The sequence below is a fragment of the Sinohyriopsis cumingii genome, chromosome 8 (genome assembly GCF_028554795.1).
Source record: "Sinohyriopsis cumingii isolate HCF-2022 chromosome 8, ASM2855479v2, whole genome shotgun sequence".
NCBI classification, from domain to species: Eukaryota; Metazoa; Mollusca; class Bivalvia; order Unionida; family Unionidae; genus Sinohyriopsis; species Sinohyriopsis cumingii.
This window is the reverse complement of record NC_142968.1, coordinates 86,440,019-86,464,062: the sequence shown is the minus strand read 5'-3', so window position 1 is coordinate 86,464,062 and position 24,044 is coordinate 86,440,019. Positions and strand designations below refer to the sequence as shown.

General features: G+C 37.6%; 1 protein-coding gene across 1 annotated transcript in view; it reads left to right on the top strand.

Moving 5' to 3' along the window:
* LOC149794068 (uncharacterized) overlaps positions 1 to 21,150 on the top strand; it is a 55,523-nt gene extending 34,373 nt beyond the window's left edge. Inside the window, exons 9-14 of the mRNA XM_089968013.1 lie at positions 218 to 487; positions 2,076 to 2,327; positions 9,466 to 9,538; positions 11,398 to 11,461; positions 19,110 to 19,195; positions 19,605 to 21,150. Coding sequence (XP_089824139.1) covers positions 218 to 487; positions 2,076 to 2,327; positions 9,466 to 9,538; positions 11,398 to 11,461; positions 19,110 to 19,195; positions 19,605 to 19,659 — 800 coding nt within the window. The 3' untranslated portion in view covers positions 19,660 to 21,150. The remainder of the gene's footprint in view (positions 1 to 217; positions 488 to 2,075; positions 2,328 to 9,465; positions 9,539 to 11,397; positions 11,462 to 19,109; positions 19,196 to 19,604) is intronic.
* The last annotated feature ends 2,894 nt before the right edge of the window (positions 21,151 to 24,044 follow it).

Genomic DNA, 24,044 nt, shown 5'->3' with positions numbered 1-24,044 from the left:
CTCTCTCTGCTGTATTTCCTGTGAAACAAACTAAATAGATTTTAAAATTAATTCAGAACAGAATATACTCTTCACAACGTATGATAACATGCTGAAGATGATATTGCATTGTGCAGCTTGATAATTGCATACAGTCACAAGACTGTTTAAACAAAAAGTACATGAATTAATCTTTGATTGTTCTTCACTGTGTTGCATTATACTTCTTTCTTTTAAGAAATGCCAGTAATACAAGGTGGTAACGATGATTTTTATATTAACACTGCTGAGGGAAACACAGTCCTTTTGCCTTGTCACATCAGTGCATACCCGCCTGCCAGTATTACATGGTACAAAGAGTCGGGAAGACTCGATGTTAATCGTACGGTAGAGACATCCCAGGGTATAGCACTTCAAGCAGTCAACAGCCAAGATAGTGGCCGATATATCTGTAAAGCGTCCAACGCACTTGGATCAGCGACGAAAGGAGTTGTACTCCAAGTTGATTGTAAGGATGAAGTAAAATTTTGCAAATCTTACTAAATGTTATTACATTTTCTAGTAGAAAGAGCTTGCGATGCATCACGCAAAAATGAAAAATAAATAAATAAATCAGTGAAGAATGTGTCGATGTGCAAAGTATTAAATAATTCACATTTAATTAGAATTTGTATAGAGGACAATAACCGCCTAATCTCATAAAGGTTCCAATCATTCATTTGACAATTCCGCTGAAGAAAAAATAGTCCATAAGTCACGCTTATAACTACATTTTACGAATTATATTGAAATGTTGATCATTCAAGCTCTGGGAGACAGAGAGTGTGAATATTCGACCGGATAAATGCTACAACGACTACTAATACAGGTATCAAAACGAAGGTCCATATGACATTATATTGCTCCAGATGAGTGATAAGAATAGAATAGAATAAAATAGAATATAATAGAATATGGAGTTGAAAGTTTGCTTTTTGACGTAGCTGTTTTCTGTTTACTTGAGAAGGAAATTTGTGAGATGAGTCACATTAAATCTGAATCTAATCAAAGGATAAATGAAAAATTACTTGCAATGTTACTTGACAGTATGTAAAGTTATCGTCAATAGGATTTGCAATGTTATTTATCAGTAACGTTATTCGACATATACTGGACTAAATGAAAGAGTTGATGCTAAAACTTTAGATTATTTTTCATGAAAATGATTAGAATTTTGCCATCATTGATTAAACATCAAATCAGACACAACCTTAAAGATATGTGTTGTTTCATCAACTACCTTATAGCGTAAATGGCTGCACGTTACTAAGCAAGAAGATGTAAGTGAAGATGATTCAGAAAATGATCACGTTATTCCGTTCCCTCTTTTAATTTGTCGGATCCTGAACAATTGATAGAAAATATTTGAAAGGGACAGAAAAGAAACACGAAATATCATGTAAAATCAGACTGAAGAAAGGCCAAAATCCCGGAAAATAATGAAGAATGATGATTACCATAAATTAATAGAATCATTGGGAATGCAAACTTCATTACTGAATAAATATTGAACTTTACTCTTATCTATTTCTGTGTTTGACTTCATCGCATGACAGAAAGGCACATCACGTTATAGCAATGTTCCATTATTTATATGTTATGAGGTTTTTGTTTGTGCTCTAGGGCATCTGCAAGCAAAAGCTTATAATGTTGTCTTGGAATGGACTGTATAGTGAGAAGTTGCAATGTAATATCTTGGTACCTCTACACTGGATGTGGTGATTTAGAAATTAACAAGTGTACTATTTCCTCGACAAGAAATGAATATATATATATATATATATATATATATATATATATATATAGAGAGAGAGAGAGAGAGAGAGAGAGAGAGAGAGAGAGAGAGAGACTTTGACAGTGACAAAGAGAGAGAATAAGTTTGTAAAATATTATAAAACAGCATTGATGATCACCGCAAATAATAGAATGCGCTGAAGTAACTCATATTTAAGTTGATCAGCCATATTGGTCATATATCAATGATTGTTTTTCCATTTGAAATAGGAGAATCTGTTTAAGACAAGAAGTTTCTTAAAGGTATAGCTTGATAATTTCAGCCAGGGCGGTCATTATTAAACCTATCCGAACCTTTGCGTCGGTTACAACAGGGGATTCTGTTATTGACGGATGTACGGTGTCGAACGCTGCATTTGATCGGATCATCTATTCCAAAGTGGATGGATCCATGCCAGAGCATCATATAGTGTCCGGTGGTAACATCATCTTCCTCTACAACAACGTCAAGCAGTCTGGCGAATACCAGTGCCAAGTGATTACTGACAAGGGTACCTACTCAGCCTCCTTCTATGGTAAGCTGTAGAAAATCATAATTTGAAATAGTCGTGATGAAACAAATGTAAATTCTTAGAATTAACCAGCAATAAATTACACTGGACAACAAATTTTTACAAAAGTCATGTTACTGAAATAAAATTAGTCAATTCTTATCAATTTTTATGTGCTGAACACGAATATGACAGTCAAATTGCAAAATTGGCTCTAGTTTTTTTGTAATCTGCAAGAAATTAATGTTTACATAACGAAATGCATTCCAATAGTAAAAGGTCAACTGTAATAGCCTACCTATAAAAAATCAAGTCATTGACTACATCTTAGATTTCTTCGCCTGTCTCTTGTACAGCTGTTCGGGAGCATCTCTGAGGAGTGTCCAGCAGTAGTCAGCCAGCATTGTAGTGGACCATTTTCCCTGGTATCTTTGTTCCATTGTTGCGATATCTTGATGAAAACGTTCGCCGTGTTCATCACTAACAATGCCACAGTTGCTAGGAAAGAAATCCAAATGGGAATGAAGGAAGTGAATCTTTAGAAACATATTGCAGCCAAGTTTCTTATACTTCATCAACATGTCTTCTACTAGTTCCTTATAGTTTTCTGCCCTAACATTTCCGAGGAAGTTTGTAGAAACTAGGCGAAAAGCATTCCATGCTTGTTTCGCGTCACCTTCCAGCAAGTTGTTGAACCGGTCATCTTTGAAAAGCTCTCGAATCTGAGGACCCACAAAAACTCCCTCTTTAATCTTTGCTTCGCTGAGTCGAGGGAATTTTTCATGCAGGTATCGGAATGCTGGCAAAGTCCGGTCAATGGCTTTCACGAAGTTCTTCATCAAACCTAGTTTGATGTGAAGGGGTGGTAGCAAGATTTTCTGAGCCTCAACCAGAGCTGGGTGTTGGATATTCTTCTCTCCAATGGCTACATTCTGCCTGTGAGTCCATTCCTTCCTCATGTAGTGCATTTCCCTTGCTCGGCTATCCCACTCGCATAAGAAACACATGTATTTTGTATATCCTTGCTGCAGTCCCATTAAAAGGGCAACTACCTTCAAATCACCACAGAGGTGCCAGCTGTACTTGTTATACTCAATGGAATTCAGTAGCTGCCTTAAGTTATCGTATGTCTCTTTCATGTGGACAGCATACGCTACTGGAATAGATGGAAGAATGTTTCCATTGTGCAAAAGCACAGCCTTGAGACTCAGTTTCGAAGAGTCCACAAATAGTCTCCATTCTTGTGGGTCATGAGTGATTTTTAAAGCATTCATGAGGCCCTCAATATCGGAACAGAATATCAGATTACTTTCCTTTCTGAAGAAAGGCTCCAATTGCTGGTGGCGCTTTCGATATGCAGTAATTGTGACATCTTCTTCTAGAAGATTCCATTGTTGGAGTCTTGATCCTAGCAATTCTGCCTTGTTCTTTGATAAGTCCAAATCACGAATCAGGTCATTTAGTTCTTCCTGTGTTATTCTGTGTGGGGTTGATGATGCACCACAGTGAAAATCTGGATCACTGCATGCTGATGGACCAGGAGAAGAACAGGTCGACTCACCTTTGTCTTCGTCAGATGAATCAAGAGAATATTCTGCTGGAGGTTCTGGAATAGGAAGTCCCTCACCATGTGGAACTGGTCTCAATGCAGACGGAATGTTTGGGTAGACTATTCTCGACTTCTTTCGCTTCGTTATTCCGCCGGAAAGAGGAGGAACCAAGCAGAAGTAACAGTCATTTAGGTGGTTGCTTGGCTCTCTCCACACCATTGGGACTGCAAACGGCATTGATGACCTTTTGCAATTCAACCACTGTGAAAGCTGTGTTGTACATGTAGCACAGCATATATGCGGAGCCCAAGGCTTGTCTTGGTCACCAACCTTGCATCCGAAGTAAAGATGATATGCCTTCTTCACTTGAGAATTGATACTTTTCTTCTGGTTGGCAAATGTCACTTCCCCACAAATATAGCAAAAATTGTCCGCGGTATTAACACACTTTCGAGGCATTACTGTTCTTTATTGTACGTAAATGGATAAAATAATAAGTTTTATGTAACAGTAGCTTGAACTGTCTCGCACAACGTCTAAAATATTTTAAATGCTGAACCTATCTGATTGGGCTTTATATAGTACACTGCTTACGTCAGCTTCAGCAGCCGCCTGGCATTAGTATAATAGGCCTACACATGTATAGTACACTGCTGACGTCAACTTACTTCAGCAGCCGCATGGCATTAGTATTGCATTGCATCAGAAAATGATGCAATCAACTGTGGATGATGTGAGCATGATGGTATTATGCAATGTTACATCATTATTCCGGATGTTGCTGCAGTCCTACTGGAGAAATTTACACAGTGAAACATAGAAAATGAGGTATATGAATATCTTCAAAACGAGAGCCAATACAAATTTTTCACGGTTATATTCGTGTTCGGCACACCAAAATACTACAGATTAGGGCCTTTTCAAGTCAGTAATGATTTCACTGTTGACCAGTGTTATCAATCTGGCACGCAGCATCATCAATCAATTAGTTTCTCTTTATTTCTCAAAGGAAAAAGTAAGATATTCTTCACAATTGTCATATAATATCTCTCATTTCTGTTAGAATTTCGCATTTTACCAAAATAGTATTGCCATGTCGTCATACGGCTTTAGTGCAAATTGTACTGATTATATACTCTAGTTATTACGAATGCACGCATTTACAGTGCATATTGTAATAAGGTCTGTTTTATTACAGCATAGTTTGAGACTACTTGCAATTTTAATCCCTAACGAAACAATAACATTTGTTTGGAGAATATCAAATTACATCACCCACTGGGATAAGTTGCAAGGTAAACAGCTGTTCAGATATAACAGTAGGCCACACCGAACTCGCCGCCCTTTGCGATGAGCCCATATCTTTCACAGACAAAGAAGCATGCAGTAGTACGAGTTGCCAGATGACACAGCAAAAGCTCTTCATATTAACGAGATATGGCATCAGTATGGTAATGCACACATGTGCACGAGTCGCTACTTAACGCAAAATTAATTAGAAACGAGAATACGTAATGCAGGAGGATGCGAACATCAAACTCACCAGCTTGTATTTGACGGTATCAAGCACACGCTCATACTAAGCAGATCGCAGTCCATGAGTGTCCAAGGTTCCTTTAAAAGATTACGAACCTGAGGCAGTTGGAAAGACGGAATTGGCCGCCTCAAAGCGTGCAAGCGCTGGAGAGCGAGAACATGAGCAACGACGGCTTAAATGATGAAGATTTCCCATTGATTGTGGATAACGTTTTAAAAATACAAATTAGATGAAAGCTTAAACTCCCCAGGGGCCCACAAAACGTAAGCTGCTGTGAAAATGGGCGAAGATGGCAAAATCGCTGTCATCCAAGGTTCCTTTAAAAGATTACGAACCTCAGGCAATTGGAAAGACGGAATTGGCCGCCTCAAAGCGTGCAAGCGCTGGAGAGCGAGAACATGAGCAACGACGGCTTAAATGATGAAGATTTCCCACTGATTGTGGATAACGTTTTGAAAATACAAATTAGATGAAAGCTTAAACTCCCCAGGAGCCCACAAAACGTAAGCTGTGGTGAAAATGGGCGAAGATGGGCGAAGATGGCAAAAAATCGCTGTCATCCAAGGTTCCTTTAAAAGATTACGAACCTCAGGCAATTAGAAAGACGGAATTGGCCGCCTCAAAGCGTGCAAGCGCTGGAGAGCGAGAACATGAGCAACAAAGGCTTAATTGATGAAGATTTCCCACTGATTGTGGGTAACGTTTTAAAAATACAAATTAAATGAAAGCTTAAACTCCCAATGGGCCCACAAAACGTAAGCTGTTGTGAAAATGGGCGAAGATGGCAAAATCGCTGTCATCCAGAGCCGTCACGAGGACGTTCGTACAGCTTCATTGAAACACTGATTGGAGCTTCACGATAGAAACCCCGCACTGTCAGGATGTACCTCCTTCATCTATAATTCTGAGCATTCCATCATAATTCCCTATGAGGCAGTTACCCATAAAAGGACACTTACAATTAACTCAATTCAGATAGGTCGTTGAGTTACTACTTGGCCAAATTGCTATACTTGTGGTGTATCTTATTAATGGTCTGTACAAGAAGAAACTTTTAAAATGGTGCAAATCATGTTCTGTGCGCCTTGTTTTTGACAACAATTCCTCTGTATGTGCCAAAAAACTAGCCCATAGAGATATCCCCGTTTCCCTCTGTATCACATGTGCGGCAACAACGCTAAAATAGGAATGGTTTCAGGTGTAAACCTACCAATGCTTACAATTTAGCCGTACGATGGCTTCTTCTAAAAAATTAGGTCATTTTGTTCCGATGACTATTTTCAGCCAATCAACGAATTCGAATTCCCTTCTGTTCAATACGGTATTTAATATACCACGACACATAGACAGGTTCCGTATCTCATTAAATAATGGATATGCTTATGAGCAAATAGCGTTATCCATGCCGTCACAACACCAGTAGATCGTAAACCAGTGGCACTCCTCCACCGAGATGCATGTGCATTTGAGCGCTTTGAATAGCATTGGGAAATGTTCAGAACTATATAATGTCATGCACCCCCACCCAGTACATACCTCACCCTCTCCCCTTCACCCCCTCCCTGACACACTCCCTCAATAACTGGCTAAATGCACGTGAACATTTGCAACGTCTCTCGAGATTTTTATATTGATGTTTACACCAATAGGTGATTTGGGTGAATATTCGTTGTACAAACGTTGTCAATAGTGGATGAAATAACATGCAGTGGGAACACCTAATGTAATAAAACAAACTTTATGACAAAATGCATTATAACTACATGCAACAGCAACTCCAATTGTAATAAATCAGACTTTATGACAAAATGCATTTTAACTACATGCAATAGCAACTCCAATTGTAATAAAACAGACTTTATGACAAAATGCAATGTAACCACATGCAATAGCAACTCCAACTGTAATAAATCAGACTTTATGACAAAATGCATTTTAACTTCATGCAGTGCCAACCCCAATTGTAATAAATCAGACGTTATGACAAAATGCATTGTAACTACATGCAGTGGCAACCCCGTTCGTAATAAAACAGGCTTTATGACAAAATGCATTGTAACTACATGCAGTGGCAACCCCAATTGTAATAAAACAGACTTTATCACAAAATGCATTATAACTACATGCAGTGCCAACCCCAATTGTAATAAATAAGACGTTATGACAAAATGCATTATAACTACATGCAGTGGCAACCCCGTTCGTAATAAAACAGGCTTTATGACAAAATGCAATGTAACCACATGCAGTGGCAACCCCAATTGTAATAAAACAGACTTTATGACAAAATGCATTATAGCTACATGCAGTGGCAACCCCAATTGTAACAAAACAGACTCCATGACAAAATGCTTACGAACTAAATACAGCTGCAGCTCCAATAGTAATAAAACAGGCTTTATGACAATTGTAAGATTTTCAGTCGCATCATTCTCCAACGCATCACAACAGCTGTGGACGGCATCCTACGCCAGGAACAGGCAGGCTTTAGGAAGGGCAAATCCTGCATCGACCACATCTTCGTTCTGAGACAGATCCTTGAGCAGTCCCATGAGTGGAATGGATCCCTTTATGTGGTCTTTGTGGACTTTGAGAAGGCCTTCGACAGCCTGCACCGAGCCTCTCTGTGGAAGATCCTACGACACTACGGCATCCCCCAGAAACTTGTCAACGTCATCAGGTCCCTGTACGAGAACTTTGAGTGCAGAGTCATCCACAACAACCTACTCACTGAACCATTCAAGGTGGAAACCGGAGTGAAGCAAGGATGCATTCTCTCGCCGATCCTCTTCTCACTGGCCGTTGACTGGATCATGCGCCGCACCACAGAGGGCAGGAGGCAAGGAATACAGTGGACGCTGACCTCAATGCTGGATGACCTGGATTATGCCGACGACATCGGGTTGCTGGCAAGCAAACCCCAGGATATCCAACAGAAGACACAACAGTTGGTACAGACAGCAAGCACCATAGGTCTTCGAGTCAACATAGGGAAGACACAAGTCTTGAGGAAGAACACCAGAGTGGGCGACCCAATCACCATCAACGACCAGCCTCTGCAAGAAGTAAACGAATTCACGTACCTGGGCAGCAAGGTCGCCACGGATGGAGATTGCACAAGGGAAGTCACCACAAGAATCAGCAAGGCCAACCAGGCCTTCGCAGTGCTGAAGCCCATCTGGAGGACAACAAACCTCAGCGCCCACACGAAGATCCGTATCTTCAAGAGCAACGTGCTGAGCGTCCTTTTGTACGGGTCAGAGTGTTGGAAGACCACTGCTAACATAGAACGCAAGCTCGAAGTCTTCCAGACCAAGTGCCTGCGACGGATCATGAGGATCTTCTGGCCAAACATGATCTCGAACGAGGAACTCCGGCACAGAGCGGGCGCAAGCACCATCGCTGAGACCATTGCAACTCGTCGATGGAGATGGCTCGGCCACGTCTGCAGAATGCCCCCTGACTCACTACCAAGGGTGGCACTGAGATGGACTCCACAGGGGAAAAGGAACCGTGATAGACCCAAAGAGACCTGGCGCCGAACCGTGGAGCGAGAACTCAAGAACAGAGGCCTCACCCTGCAGACCGCCCCCATAACAGCAGTCGACAGACCAAAATGGTGCTCCCTTGCTGTCGCCTCAAGCACCAGACGGCGCAGAGAGGATTGATTGATTGATTGATTTATGACAATTGTAACTGCATTCAGTCTTAAACACGGTTGTAAATAATTATTAAAACTTTTAACTTGGATGTTACAATACTCTCAGTAAGTGTTGGAATCAAACTAAGATTGGTAAAGACCAAGTAACTTCGACAAACCTATCCACATTAAAGTTTAAATATTTAATTTTTAGTTATGGGAATATAAAGGTATGATTGGTCTCTATCATTAGAGAGTGTTAGTAAGCAGATATTTGTGATAATGCATACAATCCAAATGCATCCTTGCTTTACCTGATAGATGAAAGCGAAAATCATTGCTTTGCCCATGATTTAAATTATTTTTATTCAAAGCAATTTGAAATAGAACTACATTTTATGATACTCTATTTTATTTCCTTTTTCTCCTTCATAGTATACCAGAACATGACGCAGTTATCATGTACCGACAACTTTCAAAATTGCAACTTTGTTGGCGCAGTTTGCGGGTGAGAAACCAGTGCTTGTGTTTTGTTATGTATACATGGTTTTATGCAAAAATATTGTTAAGTGTAAATATTGTTTAACAGTAGTCTAAAGATTAAGTCTAACCTTTCATCTGTGTTTCACGTTTATTTCAATTCAACGCGATATATGTTCTGTCTCCGCATACCTCTGCAATGTATTTAATGATTTTAATTAATATATGATAAAGTATTAAAAATAAATACGACAATACTTCCAGATCAGTTTTATCCCTATGCCTTACTTATTTGCAAGAAAGTTAGTCCCAAAAAATCAAAGTCCATCAGATAAAAAGGTTTGAAAAACCTTATTCGAAACAGCAAACTAAAATGAAGGGATAAATCAGTTGTATTCTTGTCTTAATAGCTAATATTTACAGTGCTACAACACGTTGTAGATATACGAGGACAGAAACTATTTCTTTTACGATAAATTAGATAAGAATTTATGTGGGAATTTAAAATAGTTTCATTTGCACTGTTTGTAATTTTGTGCGAGACGTAGGCAGTCGAGTCATTGGCTTTTTTATTTACAAATTATTAACGTATTGTTTGTTATTATAATTTATTTGTTTACTTGCACAAAATACTTTAAAATATACCAGCAACAGTTAAAATATCTCGCAAATTTTGCTATAACCTTTCTAAACAGATATCTGCCCGAGAACAAAGACTTTCGCAGTTGTTTAATGGTACATTTTCAATTTATGTTTGAAAAATTGCTTCTGTTCTTTATTTCCAAAGTAGATCAGGAGAAATAATTCCGACAAAAGACAAGGCCGTATCAGATAAGGATTCGTTCCTAATATCGATCATGCATAAATTTGCATGTATCATATATTTATCGCTCTTTATTACCTTAGAATCACCAGTCAGTATGTTCCACAGAGAGGTTTATTACAGAAGATTAGAAATACAAAACGATGTAATAATATTTACGTGTTGAAGTACTGATCCCATTTACTAGTGACATATTGTCCTGAAGCATCTGCTATCGACCTATTTGTAAAACGGTGGAGGGCAGGACAATAAATCCTTAAGGACTTTGTTATTTGCATCACCTTCAAGGCATGACAATGAAACCTTACACGGGCCTTATATATTTTATTTAACAAGAAACTTTGACGTATTGAGCACAGCCAAGTATTCCCACAATTTATGCTTAATATGTGACTGTTTAATAATAAGATTATGTACAGATAAAATCTGCCGAAATGTTTTGTATGATGTGTGATAAATACTGCTTTAAAATCGGGAACTTGCATAGACATTTCCAAAACTGAACGAAATGTGTTATTGTTTGACGCGTTTTTGTCAGTTTCATTGCATAACTGCAGCTCCACTTTATTGCAGACTATTTCAAGAAATTGTTAATAAATGATACCATAATATCTAACAATATATAGTTTTCGTGATGTATAAATCTAACTTAAAACCATATATATATATATATATATATATATATATATATATATATATATATATATATATATATATATATATATATATATATATATATATATATATATATGTATGTATGTATGTATGTATGTATGTATAAGGGCCCCGAGTGTCCGAGTGGTCTAAAGCGCTCTCCGTTACGGATCACTGCCATCTCACCTCTGTTTGCGTGGGTTCGAGTCTCAGGTTCGTCCTATGTGGGTATTCCTCCAAGAACGATATGTAATGTTTAGTTTATTGTATTTAAGTGTACCTCTGCTTTACACATATATGGAGTTTTAGTTTCAGTGTTTGAAATTTGCTTAGATCACGATGAATGTAAACTTTAATAACATTGCCTTCTTTGTTTTCTGAATTTATAAATGCATTTCTTTTCTTGGTAGGGGTGACTGCCCTGCCGGCTGTAAAAACATAAACAACCAGTTTTCCGTCAGCCGTTATGCAATGGTATGAAATCTTCAGCATGGTTTTCCTTTGTCACCTCCAAATTATCTCTGCTAGAACCTATGGCTTAGTTTTACATTTTACTCCATGTCACCTGCAAAATATCTCTCCTAGAAGCTTGAGCTTGAATTTGCGTTTTACTTCCATTCAAAGAAAGCTAATGTTTATTTAGTGAGTAGTACTGTAAACATTACCATCGAGGAAACAGTATGTACTATTCTAATACAATTTAGTTACGACTTCCTGCTGGCGCACATTAAGTGTGCTAGATTTAGATAATAAAATTAGATGTACAAACATAATGACCAATGGGTATCTCTGTTTACAATACTACTGACACCGAGCTGCCTCTATTATCTGAGTTATCGGCGCTGCTGAACTATCTGCACTTTTAATCTATTTGAAGAAAAAGAGAGACAATATGTGAAAGTGGATAAAATATCAGAAATGCAAATAATGTGCATACAATAAGAGAAGGGATAATGTCTACTGCTTAGCCTACGACACAATTGCCAGAGTAATTGGTTATGATACTTACAAACTGTGTTAAGGAGGTTCAATTTGTTCTTTATATGAGCAACAGAAGATTAATGCTTATATGAATTATGTCAATCTTAATCCAGAGCATAAATTGGTCGAAGAAACCCAAACAGTCTTTAAATGTAAAGATTAGTCAACAGAGTCATGAGAGTAGATGTGTGGATCTAGATGAAGAACGGGAATGCGTGGATATTGTTGGCCAAAAGGAATGTGTGTATCTGGTCGACTTAAAGGAATGTGTGGATATTCTTGACCCAAGGGAATGTGTGGATCTGGTTGACTAAATGGAATGTGTGGATATTGTTGACCAAAGCGAATGCGAGGATCCGGTTGACTTAAAGGAATGTGTGGATATTGTTGACCAAAGCAAATATGTGGATCTGGTTGAGTAAAGGGAATGCGAGGATCTGGTTGACTAAAGGGAAAGTGTGGATCTGGTTGACTAAAAGTAATGCGTGGATATTGTTGACCAAAGGGAATGTGTAAATCTGATTGAATAAAGGGAATGTGTGGATATGGTCGAATAAAGGGAATGTGTGGATCTGGTTGACTAAAAGGAATGTGTGGATATTGTTGACCAAAGGTAATGTGTGGATTTGGTTGAATAAAGGAAATGTGTGGATCTGGTTGAATAAAGTTAATGTGTGGATCTGTTTGACATAATGGAATGTGTGGATATTGTGGACCGCAGATAATGTGTGGATTTGGTTGAATAAAGGAAATGTGTGGATCTGGTTGAATAAAGGAATTGTGTGGATCTGGTTGAATAAAGGTAATGTGTGGATCTGTTTGACATAATGGAATGTGTAGATATTGTGGACCAAAGGTAATGTGTGGATTTGGTTGAATAAAGGAAATGTGTGGATCTGGTTGAATAAAGGTAATGTGTGGATCTGTTTGACATAATGGAATGTGTGGATATTGTGGACCAAAGGGAATGTGTAGATCTGATTGAATAAAGGAAATGTGTGGATATGGTTGAATAAAGGTAATGTGTGGATCTGTTTGACATAATGGAATGTGTGGATATTGTGGACCAAAGGAAATGTGTAGATCTGGTTAAACAAAGGGAATGAGAAAAACGAATTAATGAACTCTTCTCAGTACCTCATAATGGATACAGGTATAAAGAGGTACGAATATGTATTGAAAATAATGCACGTATAAAGGCAAGCTTACAAGTTTATATTGCTTTGACTGCAGATATATCATACCGATCACATGTAATGGAAATACGGCGCACAACGGCTGTAATAAATATTTCATACCATATATGAATGATGATGATTATTTTTCATTTGCCAAATGTTATATATTTTTCTGATGCACCAGAAGTAAAGAAGGTATCCATACATTATTTTGACAGAATAACTTAGCTAAATTGATATTAAATTCAAACAACTATCAATTGTTGTTCCTTATGGCCCTTTATCATAGCAATGGGTAAAAGGCGTGAATATGGTTAGTTCCTTCTGAGCCTATTGACTAAGCCTTGCTCTGAAACTTTAACCTTGAAAAAATTACCGCTCTTTTCCAAAGCTGGAAGACTCGAAAAAGCAGAAATGTAGGATCAATCTATTATTTAGGGTTTAATTAGCTGGCATTTATAAAATCATCTGCAAAGGTAAATTTAACTACCAGTGATATCAGTACAAATTTCGATCTTTGCTTGATGACTGACTTTTAAAAAATAGATTTTACTACATCTTTAAGACTTATAACCAATGAAACAAAGTATATTTTGCTGACATTCAGATCTGCATGTTGATCAGAACCTTTCCAGACTCAAATTTTGGAGATTGTTAAAACAGCGCTTTATTCATTGTTTAATGAAATTTAAATTCAATGTTGTGTTCATCAACTACAACCATCAACTTTTGATTCTTTCTAGAATAAGGCAACAAAGTCTTAAGATCCTTGAAAGACCGGCAGACATAAATAATGTCCAGAGTTTGAATAGTGTTTCCATGCAATTCACATCATAACATTCTGATATTTAAATAACAAATACATTTCATTGAATCAAGGGGCCCCGAGTGGCCGAGTGGTCTAAAGCGCTCTCCGTTACGGACAACTGCCATATCGAGTCTCGGATTTGGTCAATGTGGGTATGTGAGAAAGCTTGCCAGTAGCTTCTCGTGGGTCGGTGGTTCTTTCCTGTGTTTTCTCGGGTTCTTCCTCCACCATTAATACTGGCCGCTTATCGTGTGCTGAAAAATGGCGTTAAACACTACAACAACAACAATCATTCAATCAATGACACAATATGCGATTGTTAGAAACTTGAAATCGGCATCTAGAAGACAGATTAAAATCTTACAATACAATTTTGATGCCATGGAATGATGACAATTTTGATGTCATGGAATGATGACAATTTTGATGTCATGGAATGATTACAATTATGATGTCATGTAATGATAACAATTTTGATGTGATGGATAAGATAAATACCATACCATTGGAGGTCATAGATTATATTTAGGTTTGGGTTTAGATAATTGCTTGTCTAAGGACTTTTCTGGTGGTTTTAGTAAAATATATTTAACTGTTTTCTTTGCTTTCTTAAGAACTCGATTATTTATTTAACAACCTTATGCCTATGGGATAATATAACCAGATATCACGAACCAAACAAATGCAAACTTACTCAAAGATACAGGTATAACTAATTTAAGAACTTCTTCAATAGACATCTTGGTTGGTGGACCAGTATTACATTTTAGTTGACAGCTGCGATTAAGATTGTAAGTCTTTCTCAAAGTCCTAGTACAACCTGCACCTAATAAATGCATTAACCATATGAAACAAAATTTGAAAACTGTTGTAGATTTAGTTATCTAGTTGAAAAGGCAATACCAGCCATTGACGGAATTATTGGTTGTATCACACGTTGGTCATTGTCAGCCGAATCAAAGGTTTTCTTATTCAGGGCTGATCATGTCTTACTGCACTTGTTAGTTTCCATACATATCATTTCAAGAATGTGTAATTTTTTGAGATTACAAGCTGTGCAACGCGGAAGTTAAAAGATTATAACGATAGTCAATGATATTCAGTCTGCTCTTTTACCTTCTATATTGTACATCCTATTATGTACGATTCGTTCTTGCATTAGTTAGGTTTATATTTTGATATAGTTATTATCCGTATGGAGATGCTACCTGATGAGTTCGTACTAGAAATCCCTATATATATATACCTCCCTACTTTCCGTATCCTTAATTTAGGAAATTAAAGCAATCCTGTATCAATCATAATAGATACTAGCAACTGCTAATTGATCTCGTGCTATTTATTCAATAAATGAGCTGTACAAAATTTGTAATTATAAGACCATCAACAATCTTGTCTTGTTTTTCAAAATAGTTCTTTCGCCAGTTTCTTCTTTCGGTTCTTTGCCAAACTTTTGACGCATTCTTACACGTTTTTTATAAGCTGTTGGAACACTATTTCTGATATTGAATTTAAGTGAAATTATTAATGACCTTTTCTAGAATGTTGTTGTACCCTACAATACTATCAAATTTCATAAAAAGAAAAATACCATCACCACCAACAGCATAATCCAATTTAACTTTACAATCCGTAATATATTATTGAACAAATTACACATGCTACTTTCATCTGAATAATAACTTTGCTCTCCAAATATGGAAGACTATATTAGCATGTTAGCTGTCTTGTGCAGTAGCTTTCGATTTTATTTATACCTGTCATGGTTAGATGCGTGAATGCCCAGTATGGCAATTAAGGATGATATAATATTTTAATTTAATGTAGGTATTATACCCTTATTCAGACGCTTTCTTATACAAAAGGACGCATGTCCATCCTGTTCATTTCTCCAATGTTATTTGCGAGTTATATCGCATCCACCAGGCTACTATTACACCATTTATCTGTTTCGCATCTTTCGTTTCTGCATGTTTTATTATCAATCATTTGCCTCATAATTACGTTTGTTTTAAGTACCTTTCGTATACCTTTATGTCTCCATACCTCATGAGTTAAAGAGAGGAGTCGGGTGACTAGCTTTTCCCATTCACTCAGTCCGACAGATTACACTCTTGACTCGCAATATTATAATCTAAGTTTTACCTTTAAAAACTGCATTGCTTTCTATATTCTCCAATAAATTTCTTTTCTTGATTAAGTTTGTCATACATGAACTTTAATGTTCCGGTGCTCACAGAAATAGTTCAATTTAAGCTCCTTAGTACATTTCATTTTTGGTTTCTCTCATGTTTTCTTTTCCTCGTCTTCTTCTCTCAGTTGTCCAGAACTATCAAAAGTCATTGGAACCAAGTACCATCCAAACTATATTTTCAAATATTTCAGATAGTACAAAACTGTTCAGATAGTCTATATATTATAAATTGTTCAAATCTCATAGCTAGTTGTGTCAGTTATCTCGTAAGCAATGATACCAATTTATCAATATTGTGGTATCTCCAGTGAATTAATTTTAGTTTAATATGCTTTCTGTACAGTAACACGAGGTCGTTGAAACTGAATATTTGGAGCCAGGGTACCACAGACTGTTGCATGGATATTCCTCTTTACAATATATTAGTGCCCATACAATGGAGCAAAATGCCTTTCCCAAGAACACCCCCCGGTGGCATACCTGGGCTTATGTCATGGTAGTATTCGAATCAGCACCGTTTAAGTCAAGACGCAGACACGCTAACCACGAGATTTAAAGCCATTTTTCAGCACAGGAGAGAATATACATAGCAGCAAGTATATTAGTTGCGTAACTGCCTTGCTTGACGCTCAGCGTCAAGAGGTTAGTATTAAGACTGGTTGGCCTGGTGTCAGGATAATGTGACTAGGTGGGACATGATGCTACATGCCTGCGGCATGATGCTCCCGTGCTTCGACATTACTATAAGCTGGCCCACTTTAGAGAGAAGAGTTTCAGGAGGTAATTTAATGCCAATGGTGATCAACATATTATCAGAGATCGGGAATTGTGTACATGAGGTGTAACAGTACCAACGTGTCCACCACAGAAATTGATAATGTGAAAAGGCTATCCGCTGAAAAAGAAAGATTCCAAAATGGTTCGGTGCCGTAATTCAATTCAGCATAATGAGAAAATGCACGTATTGCATCGTGATTAGTAAAAAATGTTATATTTCAAATAAACCTGTCCGTATACATTTTAGATAGTTACTATTAACCAAGATTGTCTCCGATTGAATATCGTTATCATCTCAACTCCCCCTGCTTTATGTGAAAGTGCACGAAATACAGTGGAATATAATGACCGTCCTGCATACCATACGTCATAAATGGAGACAAGAGTGCGTTTTACGCGGTATTTGCCATAGTTGCGGTGCAAAATTTCAATTCAATACAGCCAGGAGGACACACAGATAGATGTGCAGCATGTTCATTTAGACGTATAAACATAGATTATTAAAATATTTCAAACCATTCAGCTTTTGGATAATCATAGTGTTTGTCACTGACCTAATTCTTGTAACTATCAACACACCGCTCCGGTGGCCTAGTGGTTAGAGCGTCCGCCTCAGATGCGTGAGGTCGTGGGTTTGATCCTCGGTCGAGTCATACCAGAGACTTACAAAAATGACACTAACAACTGCCTCGCTTGGCGCTCAGCATTAAAAGGATAGTGTTAGGACTGTTCGACCTGGTGTCAGGATCATGTGACTGGGTGTGCCATCATGCTATATGTCTGCGGCAAGATGCCCTAGTGCTAGACATCACTACAGACTGTCACACTGCAGACATCGTAGCGAAATGACTGAAAAATTGCTACCTTGAAAGTCCAAATCACACACATACTATCAACACAGACATGTACAATTTTGTCACAAATGCTGCTTATCGTCAGTACAGGTTTACATGAATTTGTTTGATCACTTTGACTTAAAATGTCTTTTATTTGCAAACAGTTTATGCTTATGCTCAGGTTCTAAATGTTTTCTTTTGTTTGTTTTTTTTTAATTTTACAATCCATTTTCCGGCCACTCAGGGGATTATCAATAAGCATCAATAAATTTGGATAGGTTTTCAGTATATTACTTACAACCTAATATAATGGATCGTCCTAGAAAATTTAAAGGTAAATTATGGTCAGGATTTTGTACGAGTTTTGGGTAATATGTAGAATTGAGGTGTATGTATGTTAAGAGGGAAATTATCAAATTCCTCATATACGGAATTATTATTTTTGAGGTGTACGTATGTTAAGAGGGAAAGTATCAAATTCCTCACATACGGAATCATTTTTAGCGATCTCATTAATGCATGTTGAAATATTTTCTTTAATATCTAATTGACGTTCAACTTCTTTAACATAATCATCTTGATTCACAATAATAATAGTGTTTGACTTACCACCCTTTGTAATCACTATACTATCGTCATTCATTAGATTATATACAGGCTTAATTTCGTCCTTAGAAATATTACTATGATATTGCTTTTTATGATTACCAGTTAATATCTCTTTGTGATCACGTAAAAGATGACTTAATTCTGTTATAAAATGGTTATTTGGGTGACAAGTTTTGGGATGACTTCTCCAACCAATTGGGGCGACTTCTCCAACCACTCTGGGGCGACTTCTCCAGATACGTGTGGGCGAGTTCTCCATGGGGCGAGTTCTCCGCATACCGACGTAACTTAGAGAAGTGCAAGCGATGGATAAATGCTCTCGCCTTCTGTCTCTGTCTTAATGTTGTTTCATATGGCAAATATTGCTCACCAATATCGTCTGGTATATCTTTTAATGTTACCACGCATGCCATTTTCACAGAATGTTTGTCGGAGGTTAACACGTTGTCAAGTCACGTGTTCGGTAGGCGGAGCGATCTACCTTCTGGCGTAAGGTCATTTGATCAACAGAACATTACCCCTAAGCGGTCGATGTCAAATCTTCACTTAGGACACTGGAGATCTGATTTTAATCTGACTGTTAGTGGAGAGATGAGAAAGGTAGAAACAAAATCCAATGATTAAATCTGAGAATTGAAATAAAGTGTATAATCTTAGACTGACATAAAGTGCAATTTTACTTTGGTAGCATATTTTGTTGGCGCTTTTAATATGTCGATTGTTTTCTTTCTTTTATCAGACCCTGTCAATATGTGGATCTGCTATAAACAATGGAAAAATACACGAAAATGGCGGCCACGTTGTATGGCAGGTCGTACAGACGAGGTATGTAGTTGTGCATTGCAGTATTATGACACACGCACACGCGTCTGTATTTAAATGTGTGTGTGCGTCTGTGTATGTGTGTGTGTGTGTGTGTGAAGAGGTGGAGGTGGGGGAGGTACTATATTTTATTTCTATAGTCTATTTCATTATTAGTGTTTCTATATTCACTGATATCAAGATGGACTGGTGTTTTCGCCGTCTGTAACGAAGTCTAGTTTTAGTTGTTACCATTCTTCCAATACTATGAGTATGAATATATAATGGCGGCTAGCTACCTTAATGACTATCATGTGTAAGTAATTGAATGACTTTCTAAGAGAGAGAGAGAGAGAGAGATGTAAGGAAAGACTACGTATCACACCGTATGGGTTTATCTTATGTAATCTTAATCATTTGTTATATCTTTCAGCCATGGACTAGAAGCCAAATTCTTAGATTACACATCCTCGTCGGGTGCTCAATAGATTTTTTTGTATAATGGGTTAAAATATTAGTTTGACTCTGTTACTATATTTCCCGTACAAACTCAATAACCTACAAATTATGTTTAAATAAAATCGTTCAGACAGCACAACTATGTATCGTGTTGTATTAGAACCAGATACCGTAATGTAGTAAGTATTGTGCAGTAACATGACAATTTTATATTTTTCCCCCGTTAACTTTACATTGTCAGAATCGTTCACTATTTTATGATATTGCACACTTTCATATTGCACTCACGTGCAGGACACGTGTGCCCTATAGTGTATTAGGAACTACTTTGTAAACAAATCATGTAAACTCGTATAGCAGACGCTTTACGCTTTGGTTGAGGAAATTCAGGATGTAAAACTGTAAGTATCTTTTTTGCTATTCTTATAGCCAGCTAAAGGAGACAGATTATGCCTTGTAACTTACATGTTATTTGTAGGTACTGTATCCAGCAATTTTATGAAATATGGCGTATATCGCCAAAATCATTCTATCAAAATCACGTGATCGATCCTGTTGATTGAAACCAGTAAAGATGTCATCATGCCCAAAGCATTATGGTTGAATAACTTCAACAAAACTGTTTTTGCACCAAATCCTATAAACGTAACAACAAATGAACTCAAAGCTAAAGGAATACTGTAACAACAAATCTTTTTAAAGCTAAACATATACCGGTAGCTATTTTTTCAGAGCCTAGTCCAGCTAATGATATCTCCATATCACATGCACCTGTTGCATACTGGCATTTAGCGTACTCAAAACTTTGAAAGTTATTTTTCACTTTCTCTAACACCCCGTAGTGTTGTATAGTCGCCCTAAGCAGATTACTTCACAAATGCCACTATTTTTACCTGATGGAAAGGGTTTGCTTTTGATAAAACTTTACTGGATAACACCTGTATCGGATAGTAACCGATCTGCTCCTATTAGCTGTTTAAGAACTAGATGGGGAAAAAAATCTGTAATGATTAACTCTGCGCCTTGTTTCAACAGATATGTTTCAGGGTTGACCACTTGCTAATCTCGATAGCATTGTCACAGCATGCCGTAGGCAACAGTAAGAAGAGAGTTTAATGTTGTATGATAAATTATTTTGTCAATATTTTATTTCATTGTTTTCACAAAAGAAATTTGTCTGCAGTTTAAAGTTGCGTTATTTATTAGCCAATTTCGTTAAATCCATTAAAAACAACAATTTGATTATCTTTTGTTTGTGCAATTTTAGAAGTTTTTCACCGGTGAACGTCCAGATGTAATCAGGTACCGAACTAAATGGAAATAAGATAAATAAATTGGCAATTTTCCTGTATCAGTTGGACCTATCGATATCCTACACAACTGATTTAAAAGCATTCACTATGTAATTATGAGCGCAGATTTGAGTATTGCGTGGTATAGTTAACGGTATTTATTTGTTTCATTCTAAATTTGTTAAAACATTTATGAGATTGGACTGGTAAGGGTCAGACTTCGGCGTTGTATGTTGATAACACTGGTCAACAGTGAAATCATTACTGACTTGAAAAGGCCCTAATCTGTAGTATTTTGGTGTGCCGAACACGAATATAACCGTGAAAAATTTGTATTGGCTCTCGTTTTGAAGATATTCATATACCTCATTTTCTATGTTTCACTGTGTAAATTTCTCCAGTAGGACTGCAGCAACATCCGGAATAATGATGTAACATTGCATAATACCATCATGCTCACATCATCCACAGTTGATTGCATCATTTTCTGATGCAATGCAATACTAATGCCATGCGGCTGCTGAAGTAAGTTGACGTCAGCAGTGTACTATACAGGTGTAGGCCTATTATACTAATGCCAGGCGGCTGCTGAAGCTGACGTAAGCAGTGTACTATATAAAGCCCAATCAGATAGGTTCAGCATTTAAAATATTTTAGACGTTGTGCGAGACAGTTCAAGCTACTGTTACATAAAACTTATTATTTTATCCATTTACGTACAATAAAGAACAGTAATGCCTCGAAAGTGTGTTAATACCGCGGACAATTTTTGCTATATTTGTGGGGAAGTGACATTTGCCAACCAGAAGAAAAGTATCAATTCTCAAGTGAAGAAGGCATATCATCTTTACTTCGGATGCAAGGTTGGTGACCAAGACAAGCCTTGGGCTCCGCATATATGCTGTGCTACATGTACAACACAGCTTTCACAGTGGTTGAATTGCAAAAGGTCATCAATGCCGTTTGCAGTCCCAATGGTGTGGAGAGAGCCAAGCAACCACCTAAATGACTGTTACTTCTGCTTGGTTCCTCCTCTTTCCGGCGGAATAACGAAGCGAAAGAAGTCGAGAATAGTCTACCCAAACATTCCGTCTGCATTGAGACCAGTTCCACATGGTGAGGGACTTCCTATTCCAGAACCTCCAGCAGAATATTCTCTTGATTCATCTGACGAAGACAAAGGTGAGTCGACCTGTTCTTCTCCTGGTCCATCAGCATGCAGTGATCCAGATTTTCACTGTGGTGCATCATCAACCCCACACAGAATAACACAGGAAGAACTAAATGACCTGATTCGTGATTTGGACTTATCAAAGAACAAGGCAGAATTGCTAGGATCAAGACTCCAACAATGGAATCTTCTAGAAGAAGATGTCACAATTACTGCATATCGAAAGCGCCACCAGCAATTGGAGCCTTTCTTCAGAAAGGAAAGTAATCTGATATTCTGTTCCGATATTGAGGGCCTCATGAATGCTTTAAAAATCACTCATGACCCACAAGAATGGAGACTATTTGTGGACTCTTCGAAACTGAGTCTCAAGGCTGTGCTTTTGCACAATGGAAACATTCTTCCATCTATTCCAGTAGCGTATGCTGTCCACATGAAAGAGACATACGATAACTTAAGGCAGCTACTGAATTCCATTGAGTATAACAAGTACAGCTGGCACCTCTGTGGTGATTTGAAGGTAGTTGCCCTTTTAATGGGACTGCAGCAAGGATATACAAAATACATGTGTTTCTTATGCGAGTGGGATAGCCGAGCAAGGGAAATGCACTACATGAGGAAGGAATGGACTCACAGGCAGAATGTAGCCATTGGAGAGAAGAATATCCAACACCCAGCTCTGGTTGAGGCTCAGAAAATCTTGCTACCACCCCTTCACATCAAACTAGGTTTGATGAAGAACTTCGTGAAAGCCATTGACCGGACTTTGCCAGCATTCCGATACCTGCATGAAAAATTCCCTCGACTCAGCGAAGCAAAGATTAAAGAGGGAGTTTTTGTGGGTCCTCAGATTCGAGAGCTTTTCAAAGATGACCGGTTCAACAACTTGCTGGAAGGTGACGCGAAACAAGCATGGAATGCTTTTCGCCTAGTTTCTACAAACTTCCTCGGAAATGTTAGGGCAGAAAACTATAAGGAACTAGTAGAAGACATGTTGATGAAGTATAAGAAACTTGGCTGCAATATGTTTCTAAAGATTCACTTCCTTCATTCCCATTTGGATTTCTTTCCTAGCAACTGTGGCATTGTTAGTGATGAACACGGCGAACGTTTTCATCAAGATATCGCAACAATGGAACAAAGATACCAGGGAAAATGGTCCACTACAATGCTGGCTGACTACTGCTGGACACTCCTCAGAGATGCTCCCGAACAGCTGTACAAGAGACAGGCGAAGAAATCTAAGATGTAGTCAATGACTTGATTTTTTATAGGTAGGCTATTACAGTTGACCTTTTACTATTGGAATGCATTTCGTTATGTAAACATTAATTTCTTGCAGATTACAAAAAAACTAGAGCCAATTTTGCAATTTGACTGTCATATTCGTGTTCAGCACATAAAAATTGATAAGAATTGACTAATTTTATTTCAGTAACATGACTTTTGTAAAAATTTGTTGTCCAGTGTAAGACTTGTTGAACTTCATACGGACTTTGATGCCTTTCTTTAGCGGTGTTAATTTTCTTGGTCTCTAACATTATATTTAGCGCAGGTTATGCTATCCGTTCAGATTTAGAAATAAAAACAGCTAGAAATAGCTACACCAGTATCACTCGAACAATATATGGTACTGTTTGAACTTGCATAAGTTTCTTAGGCAGTGTACATTGCACTTTCCTTTTAATTTCGTTCAACGTTTCCAATGTTGCCACCAAAAGAGATTTTACGTTGACCTGGCGGTTGTGAAACTCTTCAGTTCTATGTGAACACAATTTTCATTTTATTACAAAGTAGGAGAAAGAGTGAAAACCAAATTTTTTGTACAATTCGATAAATAATTCATTATTTCAAATCAAATAAAATCAAGTCTACTAAACGAAACGTAAAATTGAGGCATTGGCGGTTTCAGTGGTATTTTTTATATTTTTATATTTTAATTTTGCTCGCT